The sequence below is a fragment of the Cavia porcellus genome, unplaced genomic scaffold, assembly GCF_034190915.1.
Source record: "Cavia porcellus strain 051 isolate PalLab524CR breed Dunkin Hartley unplaced genomic scaffold, mCavPor4.1 scaffold_27, whole genome shotgun sequence".
NCBI lineage: Eukaryota > Metazoa > Chordata > Mammalia > Rodentia > Caviidae > Cavia > Cavia porcellus.
The window spans coordinates 36064968-36086715 of NW_026947510.1; the positions used below are offsets into that span (position 1 = coordinate 36064968).

The 21748-nt window shown below is 34.8% G+C and overlaps 1 protein-coding gene across 1 annotated transcript; it reads right to left on the reverse strand.

The window, feature by feature from the left end:
* Positions 1–13239: 13239 nt before the first annotated feature.
* LOC100727498 (taste receptor type 2 member 13-like) lies at positions 13240–14160 on the reverse strand. The gene has a single exon (XM_003470295.2). The coding sequence runs from the start codon at positions 14158–14160 to the stop codon at positions 13240–13242; it is 921 nt and encodes a 306-aa protein (XP_003470343.2).
* Positions 14161–21748: the final 7588 nt, after the last annotated feature.

A 21748-nucleotide genomic window follows, 5' to 3' on the forward strand; every position in this document is an offset into this window, starting at 1 on the left:
CTATCTAACCAAAATATGATGATATTGGAAATTAATAACAAAAGACGACCTCAAAAACTGCATAAATATAATGAAATTAAATAAAACCTTCTTGAACAACTAATGGGTCAAGATGAAATTACAGAGGAAATTAAAAAATATCTATAATTAAATGAAAATGCAGATACAACACAACAGGACCTGTGAGATGCAATGAAAGAAGTCCTAAGAGGGAAATATATAGTGATGTATTCTCCCATCAGGGAAACAGAGTTAGTATAAATATAACTTATACCACATCTCAAGCTTCTAGATAAAGAATATAAAGAGAAACCCAAAGGATAAGTAGAAGGGAAAAAATTGTAAAGTGATAAATATTGGGATGATCAGTTGTCTATTAAAATTGAATTTCCTTCCTTTGTCTTACGAATTTAGCTCCTCTGCTGAACATGTCCTACTTCAGTGTTTGTAGTGCTTCATCCACCCAACAGGTAGTGAATGATTAAGGGACGTTTTAATCTTTGACAATTCCTGGCAGTGAGGAAAATTTTCACTTTGAATCTAAAAATCCAGAAGAATCTTCATTGACCAGAATGATTAGAAGATTTGTGTGTGTTTTATCCCCACTTGTTTGTCAGGACATAAACTCAAACTGTAGCAATCATTGGAAACTGAGGCTCTATGGTAATTTCCCTGGATGTTATTCTTAGTTTATCAACTGAGAAATGTACTCCTTAACTGCTAAAATAATTCACTGTTATATACTCCTAGAGAGCCAAAGACTGAAAGAAATGTCAGGTAAAACCAGAGGTTTTTTTTTTTTTTTTTTTTTTTAATATATCCTTTATTGTGGAATCATGTTTTTTTTTTTCAGAGAAATTTCAAGAAAGAATTAAGCATAAGGAGGATGTTTTGTTGCTCTATTATATTCCCACTTCCTCTAAGCACCTTGTTTGCTTAGCAGAATCTATTCTTAGGGAAGATGGAGAACATGTTATTAACAAATAAAAAATTTCTGGTGTATGTGTTACTCAGGATTTTCAGAACATGTGTGGAGACCATACTTAACCAATTCTTTCTCATGGAGTACATTTGCTATCCATGGTCACTGGTAGAATTTCAGACCACTAGAAGAAGGAATGGATATTGCCATAGATTTAGTGAAATCCTCCATTAGTAACACTGCTTGAGTGTGTTAGCAGGATTCAAGATGTCTTGAGCAGTACTTAGCACGAATGATTAAAAATTCCTTTACTCAACTATAGTCTAGCCAAAAACCTCCAGAGGCAGCAATAAGTCTATTGTAGGTCATCTTTGTGAGTTTATCTTCTCTAAATCCTAGTGCCTTAATAGAAAGTAGATAGTTTTTGAAATGGTTGTTTAATTTACTACAAAAGATTTCTAACTGATCATTAACTGTAATGAGTTTAGTCACTAAACCTAGGGAAAAATTTGTTTCTTCCCTTGTGTTCATATTCTTGTAATACTTGACTTGAATTTCAATAAACAAACAATTCTTGTAGAATAAAGACATTTTTCTTACTTTTCGAAGGTTCTTTCTCTAGGATAGGGAATCCAGTCCAGATTGTGTAATCTTACTGATTCAGGGCCTAATGAAAGCCATCATATTTTCTGATGTATATAACCTATAGTTACATTGAAAACTGTATTGTCAAAGCACTCTGAAACAAAAGGTCCCATTTTAAACACTTCTTCTACTCCTGTCTTTTTGAAAACCCTTGAAGTAGTTTTTCTTACTACTTCCTGTCATGGAGTAAAGGCTAGGAAATGTGTAAATATTTTATGGCACATGTTGCTGGAGTGAAGATCAAAATTATACCTCAAGAAATTAAATTCCATATGTCATATTTCAGTGGTAAGTGTGCCTAGATGAACCTGATCTTGTGAGCCTTAGTTGTAACATTTGTCTTAAAATTTACGATCCTCTTAAGGAATTTTTATTTTTTTCATTTACAAAATAAAGGAAATTATCCATAAGATGGAAATATCCCACTATTTTTCACCATGTTCTACCAAAATTCAGAGCTTATATCATAGTCTACCTATATGACATTTTACATAGTTATAGAAAATTAATGAAACCTGGGCATACAAATGTGCAGACTGTAATTAAAGGAAACAGTCAGATTTTGATTCTATATGAGCATTGGGAATAGTGCAGATATGGGAAAGGGGAACTCCTTCTGTGTACTTCTTCAGAATGTTACTAAAAGTTAAATGCTCATTTGAATTGAATTTTGAGAGTGATGTTTATTTGATTATAGAGTTGTCTGTTAAAATTCATCACTCTCCGTTATTCTCTCATTTTTTTTACAAACATTTCAAAACATACACCCATAATACAGAGCCTTTTGTGGAAAGAAACTGAAGTAAATGCCAAGTGTAAAACATACCCTCTCCTTCTTCACCCTGTCTTCTTTTTATTTAGCATATGGCATACAAGTTTCTCAAAGAAATCCTTGTTCTTAAGGATTCCCTCTCATTATGAAAGACAGGAATTTGATTTTGAGAAATACCTAAACTTGGACTTCTGGGAGAATATGGCAGACAGATAACAGCAGCTACTGAGGCTCTCTGAGATAACCAGCTTGGATTCCAGGAATGGTGCAGTGTGGGGAGTCCTAAGCAGGGGGAGATATACCCTGCTGACCCAAGAATGAACTAAGCTGAGAGAAACCAACTGGAAATGCAATCTCAGTGTTATGACTGGAACAGCTAAAGTCTCAGTGTCGCCACAGGAACCCGTGCCTCTGGAAACCGCAGCTTGAATTTCCTGCCGCCGCTGCTACATCTGAATTGGCACAGCAGGGATAGAGACGTGAAAGCTCTGAGAGTGGGAATTGGTGAACCAAGATGAGGGCAGAGCTGGTGGGGAGTGCTGCATCGACCTGTGGTGACTGAGAGGAATGGGGACCCTTATATAGACTAGGAGGCTTCAACAGAGGACATTCTGGGACTAGGCAGACTAGCCGGAACAGGATGCTGCAGTGACTTCAGTCACATACTCCCCTCTCAAGCAGGATTGGTGGGGAGCACTTGACCTGGGTGACACCATGGACTAAGGCCCAGTAAGCTAGCCCAAACCAGGTCCCTGCACCTGGCATTGCACCCTAATGCAGTGAAGCCTTCAGCAGGTTGACTGACCTGGAGGGGAGGCCCAGCATAGGCTTTCCAGGTCCGTGTCTCCCTAGTACACTGCAGTGGGAGGGCATAACTAGCTGGTGAAATTCACACAAACTGTAACTAACAAAGAAAAAAAACTGGGCCTCCTATACATGCTTGCATGGAAGGAATAAAAAATATGGGAAGAGGAACCAAAAAAAAGGGTCCTAAGTCCCCAATCCTGAGAACACTAATCCAGGAAAGGTAAATTCAAAGGAGAATGAGAACAGAAAGCATGCAATATCAGACACAGCATCAATAGACATAAAATGATATCTCTGGGACCTCATAGATGCATTCAAAAGTGAAGTATTTAACTAAGTAAAGCAAGATATAAGTAGAATAGTTAAAGAAATTCTAAGCACCTCCCTAGAAAAAACAGATGGTGGAATGGAAAAACATAGAAAAAGGGTAGAATTATTTGATGAAGAAAATAGAGAAAATATAGAAAACATGAAGCAGGTTCAAAAGAGATTACCAGGAAATTAAAAACTCTATTGAAAGCTGGCATAACAGCTTGAAAGAAACTAAGGATAAATTATCTGAACTGGAGGACAGATTTGTAATGTGGGAGCATGAAAGGAAAAACTTCTTAAAAATAACCAGGAAATAAGCAGTACCAATACAAAGGCTAGAAGATGATAAGTGGATCTATAACTTAAGAATTAAGGATGTAAAAGAAGAAGCAGGGATACAAACAAATGAACTTCAAAGGTTATTCACAGAAATAATCAAGGAGAACTTCCCTAATATGGGAAAAGGTAAAATATTCAGATCTATGAGGCATACAGGACCCCAGCCACCTACAACCCAAACAGAACTATTCTCAGGCATATACTAATCAAAATTCCAGAAATCCAATATAAGAACAGAATACAAAATGCTGTCAGAGACAGGAAACAGATCACTTACAAGAGAACACCCATCAGAATTACAACTGACTTCTCAGCACAAACCATCAAATTACAAAGAGCCTGGAGAGAAATAATTCAAGCTTTGAAAGACAATAACCTCTAGCCAAGATTGATATATCCTGCACAACTGTCCCTAGAAATTAATGGAGAAACAAGGTGCTTCCAGGATAAAGAGGAACTAGGGAATTTGCAACCACCAACTCAACTCTACAGAGAATACTGCAGGACATTATGAAAGAGAAAAACACCAAGATTCCAGAAACAGTGGCAGAGAGGCAACAATGAATGGAGCAGAAAGTGAAATTAAGAATCAAACTGACAACTAATGACTGAAAAAGAGCTCAATAGAAATGAGGCATAGAAGGTTGGATGGTAGGAACAGCTATTTTGGAGAAAACAAGACATCATAATAGCTAGTGCAGATTTAATATCATCTTGTTTTGAAGTCCTATCAAGCTTTTGTTCTTCTGTCTCCATTGGTCTTAACAAGTTGTATGTTATTGGAGTTTATTATATGTGATAATATAAACAAAAACTTTTATAGACAAGGAGATAATACAGAAACCATTGTTCATTTTCTGTTAGTTGGTTCTAAATACCCTATAATACTATCATTCTCTTGAATGGTTTTACAGTGTCTTGATATGTTTGATGCTATAGTATATGAAGTTATAATCAAAGATTTCAAGGAAAGAAACACTAAGGTAACTATTTTTATGTTGGGATGTCTTGTGGTGAAACGCTATTTTGCTTAAATGGTTATGTTCTGTGCTGTTTCATTGTTATGTCCTCTTTTATCTCAATCTCCTTTATTATTATTTTTTATCTTTTTAATTAAGGGAAAAATAAATAAAAAGCAAGATATATTATAGTAACCCACTTTGATTTCCTACTAATTTGATGTGAAACCCTGTATTGCTCTCACCATCTTGTTTTGACTGATTTTACTCTATTCTGTTTTGCTTGATAGTACCAAGTTCAAGAGAATAGGCAAAAATTGTGAAGACCATAAGATTCACTATGATGCCCATTCTCATTTGACTATTATCTTCTTTTGAAGTCCTGTCATGTCTCCAATGTTTTGGTTTTATTGATTTTGTTCTTTACTGTTTTGTTGAATTTTATTATAACTGAGGATATAGGCAATTCTTTTTAAGATAGCAAGAGGCATTCTGGTGACCATTGTTGGCCACCTTTTATTCTGTTTTTATGTTATGTACTATATCTATCCTTTTGATTTGAATGACTCTGTTTTGTTGTCTCACATTTGGTTTTATTCTCGTCAAAAAAAAAATAAGAAGAACTGTGGGAGTAATAAAACCCAAAATGTGTAAATGTTGTTGTAAAAAAGAGAGGAAAAGAAAGTGCTCTAAAGGATATAATTGCATGTGCATTTAAGTGTATAAGATAGATAACCACATTACTGAGTTTTGTTGGATCATTGAACAGAGCTGTTTGCAGTCTCACTGTTTGAATGTCCACTTTATATGCTTTAATTTTGTAACTTGAACAACTATTTCTAAGATGACAATATGTAATCTATTAACTAGTGATTTCCTACTGTTTATTTTTTCTGAAATTCTGTATAACTTGTATCCTTTTTCTGTTTTTTTCTTTTTCTCCTTAAGTAAAATAAAAAGAAAAAAAAAAACAATGTTAACACTCAAAAGTCAATAGCATTCCCATATACAACTAATAAACTCCTAATAATAAAGAAATTATTAAATCATACTTTTCACATCAACATTCAAAAATTTAATAGGAATCAATCCAACAAAGGATGTAAAAGATCTGTAGAGTGAAAATTACAGTACCTTTAAAAAGGAGATTAAAAAGGATATCAAGCAATAGAAACACATCCATTAATGTTGCAGAAGAATCATTGTTGTGAAATTGGCCATATTCTGAAAATTATGATAGAGATTTGATGCAATCACAATCAAAATACCATTAACATATCTTACAGAGCTAGAGAAAAAAGTCCTAAAATTCATTTGGAACCTGAAAATATCTAGACTATTAAAAGCAATTCTGGGCCAGCCAGGGGGCATAACAAAATCCCAGATCTAAAATTATACTATAAAGCTACTGTGATAAAATCAACATGTCACTGGCAAAAAGATGTCCTGAGAATCAATAGAACAGAGGAGAAGAGCAAACACACTCAGTCACATTATGTTTGACAGTAGATCCAAACATGTGCTTTGGAAGAAACATAGTCTCTTTAATAAATGGTGCTGCAAAAATTGGCTTTCCACATGCTTAAAACTAAAACTAGACTTATGTCCCAAGTCAAAATACATCATATATCTATCTACACACACACACACACACATATATATATACTAAATATACTGGAAGAAAATGTATGTACGAATTTTGATACCTGGGCATAAACTGAAAGTTCATGAACAAAATGAAAACTTTTGTAAAATATCAACTACTGGGATTTCATCTTATTAAAAATATTTTAGTAATCAATAAAAAAACCCAACAGAGTAAAAAGAAAACCCACAGAGTGGAAAAATCATAGCCAACTGTTCCTCAGACAAAGGACTTCTATTTAGAACACTATAAAGAATTGAAAATAAAAAAAAAAACCCAGGCCCTTCAAATTCAAGAACCAATCGAAAAATGAGCATCAGAGAAGAATGTGCACTCCTCAGATGAAGAAACAAAAATGACAAATAAATATATGAAAATGTACTCATCATTCAAGAAATACAAATTTTAAAAAGCGCTGACATTCCACCTCATCGCAGAAAGAATAACTATCACTAAGAAACGAACTAATAGTGAATGCTGGAAGGGTTGAAGGAGAAAAGGAAGCCTTCTTCACTGTTGGTAGAAGTGTAAATTGGTAAAACTATTGTGGAAATCAGTGTGGAGATGCTTTATAAAACTAGGGTTAGAGGACCTATTCAGTCCAGCTATTCCACTTCGGTGTATTCCAGAAGTATTAAAAACATCATACCACAGCAATGTATGTACACCCATGTTTATAGCAGCACAATTTGTAATAGAGAAAGCTTGGAAACAATCCAAGTGTTCATTAGCTAAGGAATGGCTAAAAAAGACATTCCTTTTTATATATAATGGAGTTCTACTCTGTCAAAAAGAAGGACTAACTGGAGTTTTTTTATAGGTAAATGAATGCAGCTCTAGCTCATACATGTAAGTGAAAATAATCAGACCCATATTTGTAAAAATCCTATTGTTTCACTAGCTGGAAAAACTGAGCAAATAAGTAGAATCTGAAATGTACATTAGATATTATGAGTTGGAAAGAACCTATTTAAAAGAAAAAACAAACTGTAATAAGGGAAAAGAGAGAAGCAGACAGGGAAAAAGAAAAACTATGTATACACAAAATAGTTAAGATGATTATATAAGATAGCTTCTGCTTGTTTTTAAAAAGAATGTTTTTATGGACTAATATTTCTTAAACAGCATATCAGGCTTATATCCTGAACTCTGGATAGCTACCAGGAAGACAGCATTATGCAATGTATCAACTTTCATAAATGTCATACTAACATGTTTTGAAACTCAATTCCTTTGTTTGTTTATCCTTTTTCTCTTTATATTGAATCTTTTAAAAATTGGATAAAAGTCAACACCCATTCAACATAGAAGCTTTCAGCAAACTAGGAATATAAACTCTAAAAGTAGTTAAGGAAATTTTTGGAACACTGGTAAGTACAATCATTTTAATGGTGAAAAATTGAATGCTTTTTACAAAGGGACAAACAAGATATTTTCATTGACAGACCATATGACAATGTGCATAGAAAACCCCAAGCAATCTCCAAAATGTATTTTTAGATTTAACAAGACAATTTTCCAATTTTATAATACATATAAATACTACACAAAGGTAAATTGTAATTCTATATGATAGATACAATTAGACATCAAGATATAAAAACCACAAATTATGATAGCTACAGAAACATGAAAATTTAACAATATGGCTAGAATCTGCACACTGAAAACTACAATAAACTCTATAAATGAAAAGTTAAGCCATGATTATTTATTAGGAGATTACATTATTAAAAGGTCAAATACTCCAAATATGTAGCTATGCATTCCATACAATATCAATCAGTATTCCAGGAAGCTTTATTGAAGAAACCGTTGAGCTAAATCTAAAATATACGTTCAAAACTCAAGGAATCAGGAAAACTAAAATATCTAAAACAAAAGAATGAAGTCATTTGGCTTACTACTATGTTTCAAGATATAGGATTTTTAAAAATTTTATTTAAAGAAAGACTAAACAAAACAGAAAATGGGTAGAAATAATACATATGTTCAGAGAAAAAAATAAACAGTAAGAAATCACTAGTTGATGTTTACATTTTGTTGTTTTACAAATAGTTGTTCAAGATACAAAAATGGAACATGTAAAGTGGGAATTCAAATAGTGAGCCTGCAAACAGCTCTGTTCAACTGTCCAACAAAAACTTAGTTACATGGTTGTCAGTCCTATACACTTAAAAATACATGCAGTTATCCATATCTTCATTTATGTTTAAACAAACTAAAGCAGGTTAAAATCATTCTGAACAAAGAATAATAATATTTCTGGATTTCACATCATGACACTCCATGATAAGCACTGGGTACTCTAGTGTCTATTTTTTAAAAAATTTAATTTAAAGAAAGAATAAACAAAACAGAAAACATGTAGAAATAATACACAATTTCAAAGAAAAAATAAACAGTAAGAAATCACTAGCTGATGATTACAGATTGTCTTCTTACAAATAGTTATTCAAGATACTAAAGTGGAGTACATAAAGTGGGGATTCAAACAGTGAGACTGCAACCAGTTCTGTTCAACTATCCAACAAAAACTTAGAAATATGGTTATCAGTCCTATACACTTAAATATACATGCAGTTATCCATCTCTTCAATTTGAGATTGAATAAACCCAAGCAGGCTAATATCACTCTGAACAAAGAATAATAGTAATGCTGGGTTTCACATTATGATACTCCAGGATCAGCACTGGGTATTTTAGTGTCTCTTTTTCTTCTAAGTATCTGTTCATTTCATCATGTGTCATATCATCAGTTCTCATAAACTGTTTATAGATTCTACTCATGTATGAGTCTTAACATGTATTTCTATCCTTTCTATATTAGAGGGAGAAACAAAACATATTCCTATAAACACATGAAAGGAAATAAACATATAAGACTGTTGTACAAAGAGTTCTACCATGGTTCCTCTTGTTATCTCCAATAGAATTGGTTATGTCATCAGACATAATACAATTGAATATGTCAGTACATAACAGTATTAATGAAAACACAACTTTGTATATAGTACAGAACATCAAAAACCAACAGTTATCAAACCAGAATGTGTATTGTTGAGTGTTGTCATCTTCAGTGTAGTTCCCTATACTCTCAGACTTGGTACTATCAATCATACCAGTTTTGAAAAAAATCTTCTCTGCCTCATTTCTGTTATGCTTTTTTTTTGACATCAGTTGTCTGTTTATCTTCTTCATTTTGTTTTCTGCTTCATTCATTGAGGCATCTCTGCCACTGTTCCTGGAGTCCTAGTACATTTCTCTCTCTCTAGAATGCCCTGGAGTATTCTCTGTAGAGTTGGATTGGTGGTTGTGAATTTCCCAAGTTCCTCTTTGTCTTGGAAGCATCTTGTTTCTCCATTAATTTCTAGAGACAGTTTAGCAGAGTATATTAATCTGGGATGGAGGTTATTTTCTTTCAGAGCTTGGAATATTTTGCTCCTGGCTCTTCTTGACTTGATGGTTTGTGTCGAGAAGCCTGCCATTATTCTGATGGGCCTTCTTCTGTAGGTTATCTGTTTCTTATCTCTAACAGCTTTTAATATTCTGGTCTTACATTGAATTTCTGGGATCTTGTTTATTATATGCCTGTCTGTAGCTCTGTTTTGGTTGTAGGTAGCTGGAGTTCTGTATGCCTCATATATCAGAATATCATTTCCTTTTCCTATTTTTTGGAAGTTTGCCTTAATTATTTCTGTGAATAACCTTTGTAGTTCCTTTGTTTGTATTCCAGCTTCTTCATTCACATTCTTTATTCTCAAGTTATAGATCCTTTTGTCATCTTCTAACCTTTGTATTGTTACTGCTTGTTTCCTTGTTATTTTAAAAAAGTTTTCCTTTTCATACTCCCCCATTTCAAAACTGTTCTCCAGTTTGGATAATCTATCCTTAGTTTCTTTCAAGCTGATTTGACATCTTTCCATAGAGTTTTTAGTTTCCTGGTGCTGTTTGAATCTGCTTCATTAATTCGATATTTTTTTATATTCTTCAACAAATGGTTCTCTCCTGTGTTTGAGTTCCTCCCTTCTTCTCTCTGTGTCTGCTTGAGGAGTGCTTAGTATCTCTTTTATTAATCTTCTTATATCTTGCTTTATTTGGCTAAATATTTCAGTTTTGACCCCATCTATGAGGTCCCAAATATATCTCTTTATGTGCACTGGCACTGTATCTGATATTGCACATTTGCTGTTCTCATTCTCCTTTGTATTTACCTGTCTTCAGTCAATGTTCTCAGGGTTGGAGCCTGGGGACTTTTTGTTGTTGCTTCCTCTTTCCATCTTTTTTGCTTCTTCCCGGAGGCCCCAGTTTCTTTCTTTGTTGGTTACAATTCTTCTGAAGCACACTGTCTTGATGACCCTTCCCACTGCAGTGTGCTAGTGAGTTGCAGACATGGACAGCATATGCCAGCCCTTCCCCTCCAGATCAGTCAAGCTGCTGTGGCCTGCACTACTGTATTACATTGCACCACCTCCCCTCCAGAGCAACCAAACCTCTAAGGCTCCACAGGGCCAGTTTTTGTAGTGTGCACCACCGCTGCAGGGACTTGACCTCAGATTACCTATTGGGTCTCAGCCAGGTCACGTGACCCAGGCCTATTTCACTCCACCAATCCTGTTCGGGAAGGGAACAATTGACTGAAGTCACTGCTGCCCATTGTACTTGCCAGTCCTGCCCAGTCCCAGAATGTTGTGCACCAGAGCCCCCCTATTTATGGAATGGCTCCACTCCCATCACTCATCACAGGTTGATATAGGCTCCCCACCAGCTCAGTTCTCAGTTTGGCTCACTGACCCTCAAACTCAATGTAACTGCACCTCCAGTGAGTCGAAACGGCAGGATCTCGAATGGCTTGGCAAGTCACAGTGGGATCCCAGCAAGTTGCCACAGGACCAGCATGCCATGGCAGGCCTCTGCAAGTCACAGCAGGACCTCAGCAAGTTGCAGAGGGACTCTGGCAAGACACGGCATTGGCCAGTCGCAGTGGGACCTCAGATGGTCAGCAAGTCACCTTAATTTCTTCTTGGGATCAGAGAATTCATCTTCCTCTGTTTGGGGCTCTCCACTCCGTATTATGTTGAATTGTAAGTTGAATATCTCGGGGAGCTTCTGTAGCCAGTTGTTATCTATCCACCATCTTTGCTCCTCCCCAAGATACAGTATTAAACTGCACTCGGCAAGAAAGTATATTATTTATATAAAGATATGCAGATCAAGGGAACATAATACATGTTATAAAAATAGGACACATCCATAGGATTAGTTGGTTCTCAACAATGTCCCAACTTCAAACAATAAGCAAAGATAATTTTTCTTAGGAAGTGGTGCTGGAAAATAAATGAATATTTGAATTTTAAACCTGAACCTCTGACCTAACTTTATATTACAGATATAAAGATAAAAACGGGTCTTATTCTTAATCATAACACCTGAAACTTACTGAAATACAAACCATAAAAGATTATCTGTCTTTGAAAGACATCGTAAAAAATGAGATATCAAGCTTCTGGCCCTTTATAAAACATGTATATGATAAAAGACAAATATCTAAATTATATACCAAATAATTACAACTCAAAAATAACATGAACATACAGTGAACCAAAATAAATAATAGAAACAGTCATTAAAAACTGTCTGAAAGCTTAAGAACATGAAAAAAAAGGTTAATATCATTGAGTGACACAAAAATATGAATTAAAACCCCAAAGAGATACCAGGAATCACTGACAATAGTGGCTTAAAAAAACCCAATAAAAATGCCAACAGTTGAACAGAATGTATGGCATTTAAAACTCTCATGCATTGCTGGTTGGAATATAAAAAGATGAAACTACTTTGAAGAATCCTTTGGTAATTTTGAATAAAGTTAGGAATCTACTTGCTGTATTATTTGACATTTTATTTACAAGAGAAATAAAATCATATAATCAGTAAAAGACACACATGTGGATACTGATTCATAATGGCCAATAACTTGGAGCCACTCAAATGTTCATAAATAATTAAAAGGATTTTAAAATTCTATATATCCAGTAGCATTCTGGAATACTAAGAATGCCATTCAGGAAGAAACTACTACTCTAGACAAAAAATACATAAAACTCAAAAATAAAATGTTGAGACAAGGAAGCCTTAAATCTAACAGTACTCTATATATGCCTATATATATATATTTATATATATATATATATATATTTATATATATATACATATATATATATATTTATATATATATACATATATCACATAACCATGTATATTTCATATGCACATAAATACTAAAAATCAAAGAACTCTTTGTTGTTAACAAAAATAAGTAAATATCTGTATGTGTGCAAGGGATTATGAAGGGAAGAATGGATTGTAAAGGACATTAATTTTGTGGTCACATAATTATACACATCATCAAAACTCTAAAATATGCAACAATCAGGCTGCATTTTATTATATGTACTTGTAATTATACTTCAATATTATTTATTTATTTTAATGCAGTTTTATTTTATGGTAAAATAAAACATTTCACAAAACATAGGAGAATAACAATAGTAAATATACTGTGCCATATTACCCTTTCTAAAATATTTATTCCACTGTTTCAAAACTGTTTTAATATATATGCTAATTCAAGTCATTTATTTTATTATTTACTCACTGAAATGAACTCATAAGTTTGAAATTCTCAATAATATAAATTTGAATTAATAAAAGTGTGACGTTCTTAGGTAAAACATGAATTTCACGATGTGAGAAAAAAAAGGAAAAGAATAAAATATCTTTGAAATGGATAACTTCTATTTTGTCCAGAACATGAAGAAGTTATGGTTTAGATGACTTATGCAGTTGTCTCATTCTTGATCCTACACTTTAGCTTCCTCAGCACAAAAAAAGAGGCCTTACTTAACTTGGAGTTTCCCAGTATGAGGACTAGTGAATGGGTTGAAGGATAGAAGAGACCAATAGCCATAGAAAGTAGATCAACCAGTTTAACTTGATATATGTGAGAAATCCATGACACAATACGGGACAGAAAATAACTAGTGTAGAGCAGCAGGAAAGAGACCATAATTTTCAAGGCATTTATGTGGTCATTGGTCCTGGGATCTCTGGATCCTTTGCAATTCAGTTGCATCTTCCGGAGATGTTTCCATAAGGAGACAATAAGCAGAAGAAAAGAGATCAAGGCCAGAATAAATGGTGTGAGGGAGAACATGGTAATGCTGAGTATGATGTGCCTTGATAATGTTACAAAGTCAGTCACTGTGAAATTCCAAGTTGTATTTTTTTCATGATTGTGTTTCCAGTTTTTGATGTGTGTGTTTATTTGCATCACATTAAAAAACAAGAAGACCAACATTCCAAACAATATAGTCAGAATCACTTTTTTTACTCTCCACTTTAGATAGAGAAAAATAGGTCTCGAAAACCTGGCTATTTTGAGCAAATAAAAGATGCTGAGGATTGTAGCAAGCCAGAGACTGAAATGATTGGACAATATCCAGATATAAACAGTAATTATAAGTTGTTTCAGCTTTGGAAATGAATTTATAAATTGAGACCAACTTACTAATATTCCCCAGATGAGACCAATTCTTGAAACTGCCAAGATAGTGATGATTTGATCCACTGAGGAAAGCTTTCTTCTATTGAACCAGTCAATTAAATTTATCAGTAGTATAAACTCATTGCTCAAATTTCCAATTATTATCTGCACAAATATTACAAAGGTGAAGAAGCTTTGCAGGTCACTTTCCATGTCCAAACTGAGAAAAACTCAAGGTCAGCAGGTCAGTTTACCTGCTGATCTAAAATCTCACAAACATCTTTGAATGCACAGCCAAGTCCTTCCTTCTCCTATTTGTCTTGTACATTAACTGTTGATCTAATGCTAGGTCAGAAGTCTCCAATATTTGCTTTTCAGTAGGAAAGTAGCTGTTCTGTGAAATCTTTATCTTTTCCTGCTTCTATGCCAAAACGTACCTAAGTGATTATAACCACTCCACCAGTTGAAATGTTTCATAGATGATTATGAAGCATAACTAAACTCACATTTGGTAAAATGCAAATAAAGATAGATTCTCTTTCACTGCTTTGTACTTTCACTTGTCTCAGCTATAGAAATTTTGCTTCTAACAGCTTGAGTTCTGAGATACAAAAATTTTAATAATAAGATTCATAAAATACTCAGCTAAATGAAACTTTTTTGTCTAACATCATTGCCACCTAGGATTTATAGGCCATACAAAGATAGCACTAACTTATCTCAAAGGAACCCTCATTTTCTGGAAGACTGAGGCTCTATTTGATCAACACTGAAAGTGAAGAGGAACTCATTCACACAGCACCAGTCTTCAATACCCCTGCTTCGTCATATCTCACACACTTTATCCTCATATTTTTTCTCCAAGAATAAATGGGATCATCAAATTTTTAAAAAATCATCAAATGCTACCAAAGAAACTGAATTACATCATTAATTTCAAAACCAATAGCTAAGAAGGAAGTATTCGCTGTGAAGAGTCAAGTTTCTTCCCTCTGCTTCACTCTCTCAAGATCTCCAAGGTTAAAAAAGTGAATGAGCAAAATTCTGAAAACATGAAAACTCACAAAATGATCTAAGCCAACACTCAAAGCAATGAAATGTTATTTTTAGTTTAGTATATTATAATAATTTTTTTATTTTACTTGTTTAAGAGAAAAGCAAGTTTCATTTCATAAATATATGGTTTATGAATTATCAAGCCTGAATTTTACTATTCATACAAAGTATTAGATGATCTACATAACACTTGGATTCACAAAGCAATTTAATTCTTTTGTTTTTGGTGAGTTTCAAGTATCAGTTGTAAGTTAAAATAGTAATACACATGTTCTTAATTTCATTATTGTATTGGTGTTAGTGAAGAGAGAATAGATTTCTTATTAATAGTTTCCTAGCTTTCTATAATTTTGACTTTTAAGTAGTGAAATAGGTGATATGTGGATTTGCATTTTCACTTTTCACATAAACTGAAAAAAAAATATGCCGTTTCATCTTAGGAACAAATGAGATAGTCTTTCTGCCTATTGATCTATTTATAGCAGAAGATTGAGAATGTTCCCATAATTTGCACACATCGAGGAGAAAGATGTTAACTGAGAGGTCAGTTTGTGACTAGATAAATGATAAAAATTTATAGAGAGTGTATAACAGAGTTACAATTTGAGGTTGCATATTCCTGTTGTGTTTTGATAAAAGAAAACATTAAAAAGACAGGCTAAAGAGAAGTGTTATGCTATTTGCATGATTAAAAGTGAGTAGAAGAGCCAGAGACAAAGCTCAGCAGTCTAGCCATTGCCTACGTAGCCCAAGGTACTGAGTTTGAGTTCCAAATAAATAAATAAATAAACAAATGAGAATAGGTGTCAATGTGAAAATGCAGATTTTTTAGAAGTTTTACATGAAACAAAATGACAGGAAAGTGTAACAATGGGAAACTAATTATATGCAGTGTAGGCTTTTAGTTTTTTTATATTATTTACTTAAAATATTCAGCCATTTGCATGTGAATTTTCATGTATTGTGTACAGAAGATATTTCTTGCATTAATAACTGGCTACAAAAATGTGGAAAAAATTTTTGACAGTAAGAATTTCTGTATTACCCTTGGTCTTAAACAATGCATACAATGTTTTACCTTCATTAAGAAAGAGAATTCTTAATAAAAAATTAATGATATGTTTCCTAAGAAAATTTATTGGTTTCTTTTTTGATTAAAATTTTTACCCCAGTGGAGGGACAACATGGCTGAATAGAAGAGAAGCCTCATTCATACTCAGAGAAAGTCAACTAAAACATAGAAAATTGAAAGGAAGAAAGGAGACATACACCCTCAAAAAAAAAAAAAAGCAATCTGACATGAGACTGATACATCAAGCAAAACATAAAGAATTTAATTGAATGGTCAGCTGGCTCACCTGGCAGCTGGTGGGTCACTGTATTGGAACAACTGCCCACCATACTTGGAAGGAGCAGGAGTAGAAGGAGAAGAAGGAGGAGGAGGAAAAAGAGGAGGAAAAGGAGGAGCAGGAAGAGGAGGAGCAGGAGGAGAAAGACAGGGACAGGGACGGGGATGGGGAGGAAAGAAGCAGTGTGCTAAAACAGTGTGGCTAAGTCAAGCCATACAGGATGGACTTGGGATATAAGGTTCCCTCCCTGCCTCTTCTGCCTTGCTCCAAACACAAGGCGGCTGCAGTGAAGCAGTAAATTCTGCCAACATAAACTTCTCCTTCCTTGATGATTGACTGGTTTTTATTATTTGTTTTCTTTTCCTTTTGTATTTTACTTTATTTCCATTCCTTTTATGCATCGTGCTAAATGGAACTGCCAGAAACAAGATTAATGACTACTGGAATGTGTGGTAAGTGAAACAATTAAGCCCTGCTTATGACAGTGGATAGAGAGGCACAGAGAACCAAACAGCCCACTTACCTTAGGATTGTTTTGCTCTGGGATGTCCCCACACTTCCAGGGGCAAGAGCAGAAAGGCATGCCACAGCATCCCCTATCTCACCTGATGAACTTACAGATTACAGCAAAGGGGGATGACAGTGGCAGCACAACATGTAAAACAATGAATGGGAAGTTAGCACTTCACCTTAGGAGAGGGGTAAACCTCGACCAAGGAACCTTGGACTACAACAGCAATAGCAGGGGACCAGACCATATCACAATATCCCAACTACCCTGCAACAAATGACCTGAGAGTACAGAGACTTGCCTGTGAGAGAGGAGCATAGAAGACTTATCAGAGGAGAAAACAATCATAAATATCTGTGCTCCAAATATGGGAGCACCAAACTATATAAGACAACTATTAATAGACATGGAATGTCAAATGATCAATAACAACTGTAATGGGGTACCTCAATACTCAACTATCACAAAATGATAGGCAAATCAAACAAAAAATCAGCAAAGAAGTATCAGAACTGAACAAAACCTGTGAACAAATGGACTTAGCAAATGTTTATAGAATGTTCTATGCAACAATATCGGAATACATGTTTTTTTCTGGTACACATGAGATGTTTGGTAAAATAGACTGTGTACTAAGCCATAGAACAGGATTAAATAAATGAAAAAGAATAGAAATTATTCCATGCATATTATCTGACTATAGTTCAATGGAATTAGAGTTTACTGGCAAAAGAAACCTCAAAAATTTCATACACAAATGGAATTTAAATAACTACATCTGAACAGCCAGTGGGTCAAGAAAAACTAAAGAGGAATTTAAACAATATCTAAAATTAAATGAAAATATAGATACAACATATCAGAAACTGTGGGACCCAAAGAAAGTACTAATACTGAAATTTATAGCAGTGAATTGTCATATCAGGAATATCAACTGAGCACAGATATACAACCTACATTGCACCTAAAGTTTCTAGATAAAGAAGAGCAAGACAAAATCAAAGTCCATAGAAGGGAGGAAATTATAAAGATCAGAACAAAAGTTAATTCAATTGAGACTAAATAAACAGTACAAAGAAGTAAAGAACTGAAGAGTTAGTTCTTTGGAAGAACAAATAAAATTGATAAGCCCTTAGTGAACCTTATCAAAAGAGGAAAGAAAAGACTCAAACTCATGCAATGAGGAATAAAAGGGTGGAATCAATACACCTCTAAAAATTCAGAAGATCATCAATACTTACTTTGAAAATTTTTACTTTTACAAGATGTGCAACACCTAAAAAGTGGCCATTTGTAAATTGCAGAACCTGAATCAAGAGCCTATAAGAATTCTGAATAATCAATATCAATCAATGAAATTTAAAATGTAATTAAAAACTTACCACCAAAATAAACTCAGGTGTTGATGGATTGATTCACTGCTGATTTCTACAAGAAATTTAGAGAAGATTTAATGCCAATTCTCCTCAAATTCTTTAATGAGTTAGGGAAGTGACACTCCCTGAATTATTCCTGCTGACAGGATTTACCCTGATGGCAAAACCAAAGACCTTTTAAAAAGATAACAATAGGACAGTCTCCTTAATAAACATAGATGTAAAAATCCTCAAGAAGATATTAGCAAACAGAATGCAGTAGATCATCAAGAAATTATACACCATGACCAACTGTAGCTCATTTTAGGAATGTAAGGATGGTGAAACATGCGAATCAGTAAATGTAACACACCGTATCAAGAGAGTCAAAGACAAAAATCACATGATCATCTCAGTAGATGAAGACATAGCTTTTAACAAAATCCAACACACATTCATGATTAAAAAAACACTGCAGAAAATTGGAATAGATTGTAATAATCTCAATCTGATAAAAGTAATCTGTGACAAACTAATGGTAACATCATACTAACTGGACTAAAACTGAAAGCTTTCACTTTAAAGTGAAGCACAAAATGAGGATGCCCAGTATCACCACTCCTATTAATCTATTAACACTATTTAGATCAATTAGATTATAGAATGAAATAAAATAAGGATAGAAAAGGAATAAGTAAAATTATCATTATTCACAGATGACATGTTACTCTATGCAGAAGATTCCAAAACTCTACCAAAACTGTGAGGTTTAATAACTAAGTTCAGTAGTACTGCTGAATACAAAAATTCAAAATAAATAATATTCCTATACACAAACAATTAACTCATTGAAGTAGAAATTAGAGGAAGCCATACCTTTCCAATAGCATCCAAATCAATGAAATACTTGGGAATTAATTTAACAAAGGAAGGAAAATATCTATATGTTGAAAACTAGTCTACTCTGAAAAAAGGAGAGCAATAAGGATTTCAGGAAATGGAAAGATATCCCTTGCTTATGGATAGGAAGTACTAGCATAGTGAAAATAGCCATACTTCTAAAATTTTTGTACAAATTTAATTCAGTCCCAATGGAAATATCAGTAGCATATCTTACTAGTTATGAATTCTTCCAATTTGATAATGAATTTAAAGTTTTTCTCTATATGTGAATATCTATAGATAGATATATGTGTACATCTTCAGTTAACATTTAATAAGCCTAGATAAGAGTATCACATATTCAGTATCACAAATTGCACATGATTCTCAAATAAGCCTGAAAAACCACATAAGAATTTCTTGACATTTTTCTTGATTGTTAAATGAGAAGCTCACTGGAATGATCTTTAGATATGAGTAATTGTCAGCTTTCAGCTGCATTTTAGCTTCCACAGCAACCAAAGCCTTTGTTAGATTATTATTTCCCAGAATCAGGACATATAAGCAGACCGAAGAATAAACAGTTCTCAAAGCCTGATTCATCATACAGATCAGTTTGTTCTGTATCACTGCAGAATAGAAAGTTCTTATGAGGACAAGCATGACAAAAATAGCAAGAGAAATGAAAGCATTGATTTCATGGCCCTTTTATAGGCTTTCACACTAGGATCTCTGAATCCTGTTGCAGTGAGCTTCATGTTCTTGAGGTGTTCCCTTACAGAGAATATTAACAGGAAAATAATTTCAAAAATACAGAAAAGAATGTCATGTCTCCCATTGTGAATATAAGACTGATAACTTCTTACTCTACTTCCAGTTAGTGGTACATACATTTATTTCTTGCATATATAGTTAATATCTTCTTTAAAAAATAGGCCAGTATGAAAGTAGAAAGCCCTAAGGTGTACTACTGCATAATTCCATAACTGTCCATAAAAATACCTTAAAAGATATATTTTAAAATAAGTTTTTATTATTTATTTATTTCATCTTTTTGAGAAAAGGTATTACTCTGTAATTCAGGCTGGGCTCAAACTCACGGAAACTCTTCTGCCTCTGACTCCCAAGTGCTGGGATTAGAGGTGTGAATCATCATCCCTAGTATAAAATAGATTTATAACTTGATTATCCTTCATATTCTTTAATATTTAACTGAAAATATTGAGGAAATATTAGCAACTGTTGGTAGATCTGTGAGGCAAAGCATACTTTCATTTAAACCCATCTAGTTCATAAAGTATTCCCTCATTTAAACTTATATATGAACAATACTGAGAATGAATTCAGGTTTATTGGCTGAGTAGAGACTGTCTATTCTCATCTGTCTGCTACTCAGCAACATTCATCTTTCCCTTAGTCATAAAAATATGATGGATTTTATGCAGCTTCCTTTTACCCTCCCCAGAGATACCAACTCTGGCTGTTAATTGTACTCCACTGGAGGTACAGATTTCCAAACTGTAAATTTGGATTGAAATCACAGTACATCTATATTTCTCCTTCAAGTTTTCAAAAATAGATATTGGAAGAAAGAAGCAGTGGAGGCTTGGCCACACCCCCAGAGGAGGGAATAGGGTTCAGGCAGGCCAGGGACTGGGGGAGCTAGCTGGAGGAAGAGGAGGAGGGTCTGGGACCAGCAGAACACCTTTGATACCTGAAGCTGCCACAGTTGCAGCCAAAAACCTTTACTGCTTAGCCCAAATAGGTGTGTGCCCTGGAGGGAGCCCAGCCCCTCCTCCTGTCTCCCAGCTGTGCACTTGGACCCAGGGCTCAAGGTATTCTCTCTAGGCCACTGGCAAATGTTTAAATTTCTTGACACTGAAGAGTTGGATTGATGATCTTTCTCCTGTTCTACTACTCAAGAAGCAACTTACGGCAGCAAGGGGATCACTGTTTTGTTTCCTTGCAAGAGCTGGTGATTGGCTGTTCATGAACTGTGGCCCCACCATACCACCTTGCTTTGGAGCCAATTAAGTATGGACTGAAACCTCCAAGAACTAGATGACATCTCAGGACCGGAAAATTCGGCCAGAACTACACACAGGGCCAGACTAGGCCTGGGCCAATCCTGGGACTTCTACCATCTCCACAGATGACCTTGCAGGACCCAGAAACTGCAGTCAGAGGTGCTCATGGTACCAGGCTAGACCTGGGCCCCTCCTGTGACTCCAGCCATCTCCATAGATGACCTCATGGGACTCAGGAACTCCAGCCAGATGCATGCATGGGCCTGGGCCAGAACCAGGCCGCTCTCATGTCCCACAGTTCTGGCAACCAACTTTAGGGCCTAGGAACTCCAAACCATGATGCGTAACCCCCAGTCTCACTGCTGTTATCAGGGACCCACCCACCTCCTGGGCCTAGCATTGCTGTTGATCTTTGGCTCCCACACCTCCCCTCAGAAACCTGGACTGCAGTGGATTAATCATTCAGTATCAAGGAGAGACTCAATAAGAAAAACTCAACAGGCTTCTATCAGTGAGATGAGTTTGCCTCTAATATAGGAATAGAGTTTGCAACCTTCAGTGGGTAAGCAGGAACAATAGAGAAGCCCCTTCCAGAAGGCCATAGGCTAGCTTGGCAGGTGG

Excerpts from the sequence above, each read along its gene's own strand:
- LOC100727498 (XM_003470295.2), bottom strand. The coding sequence starts at position 14,160 with ATGGAAAGTGACCTGCAAAGCTTCTTCACCTTTGTAATATTTGTGCAG.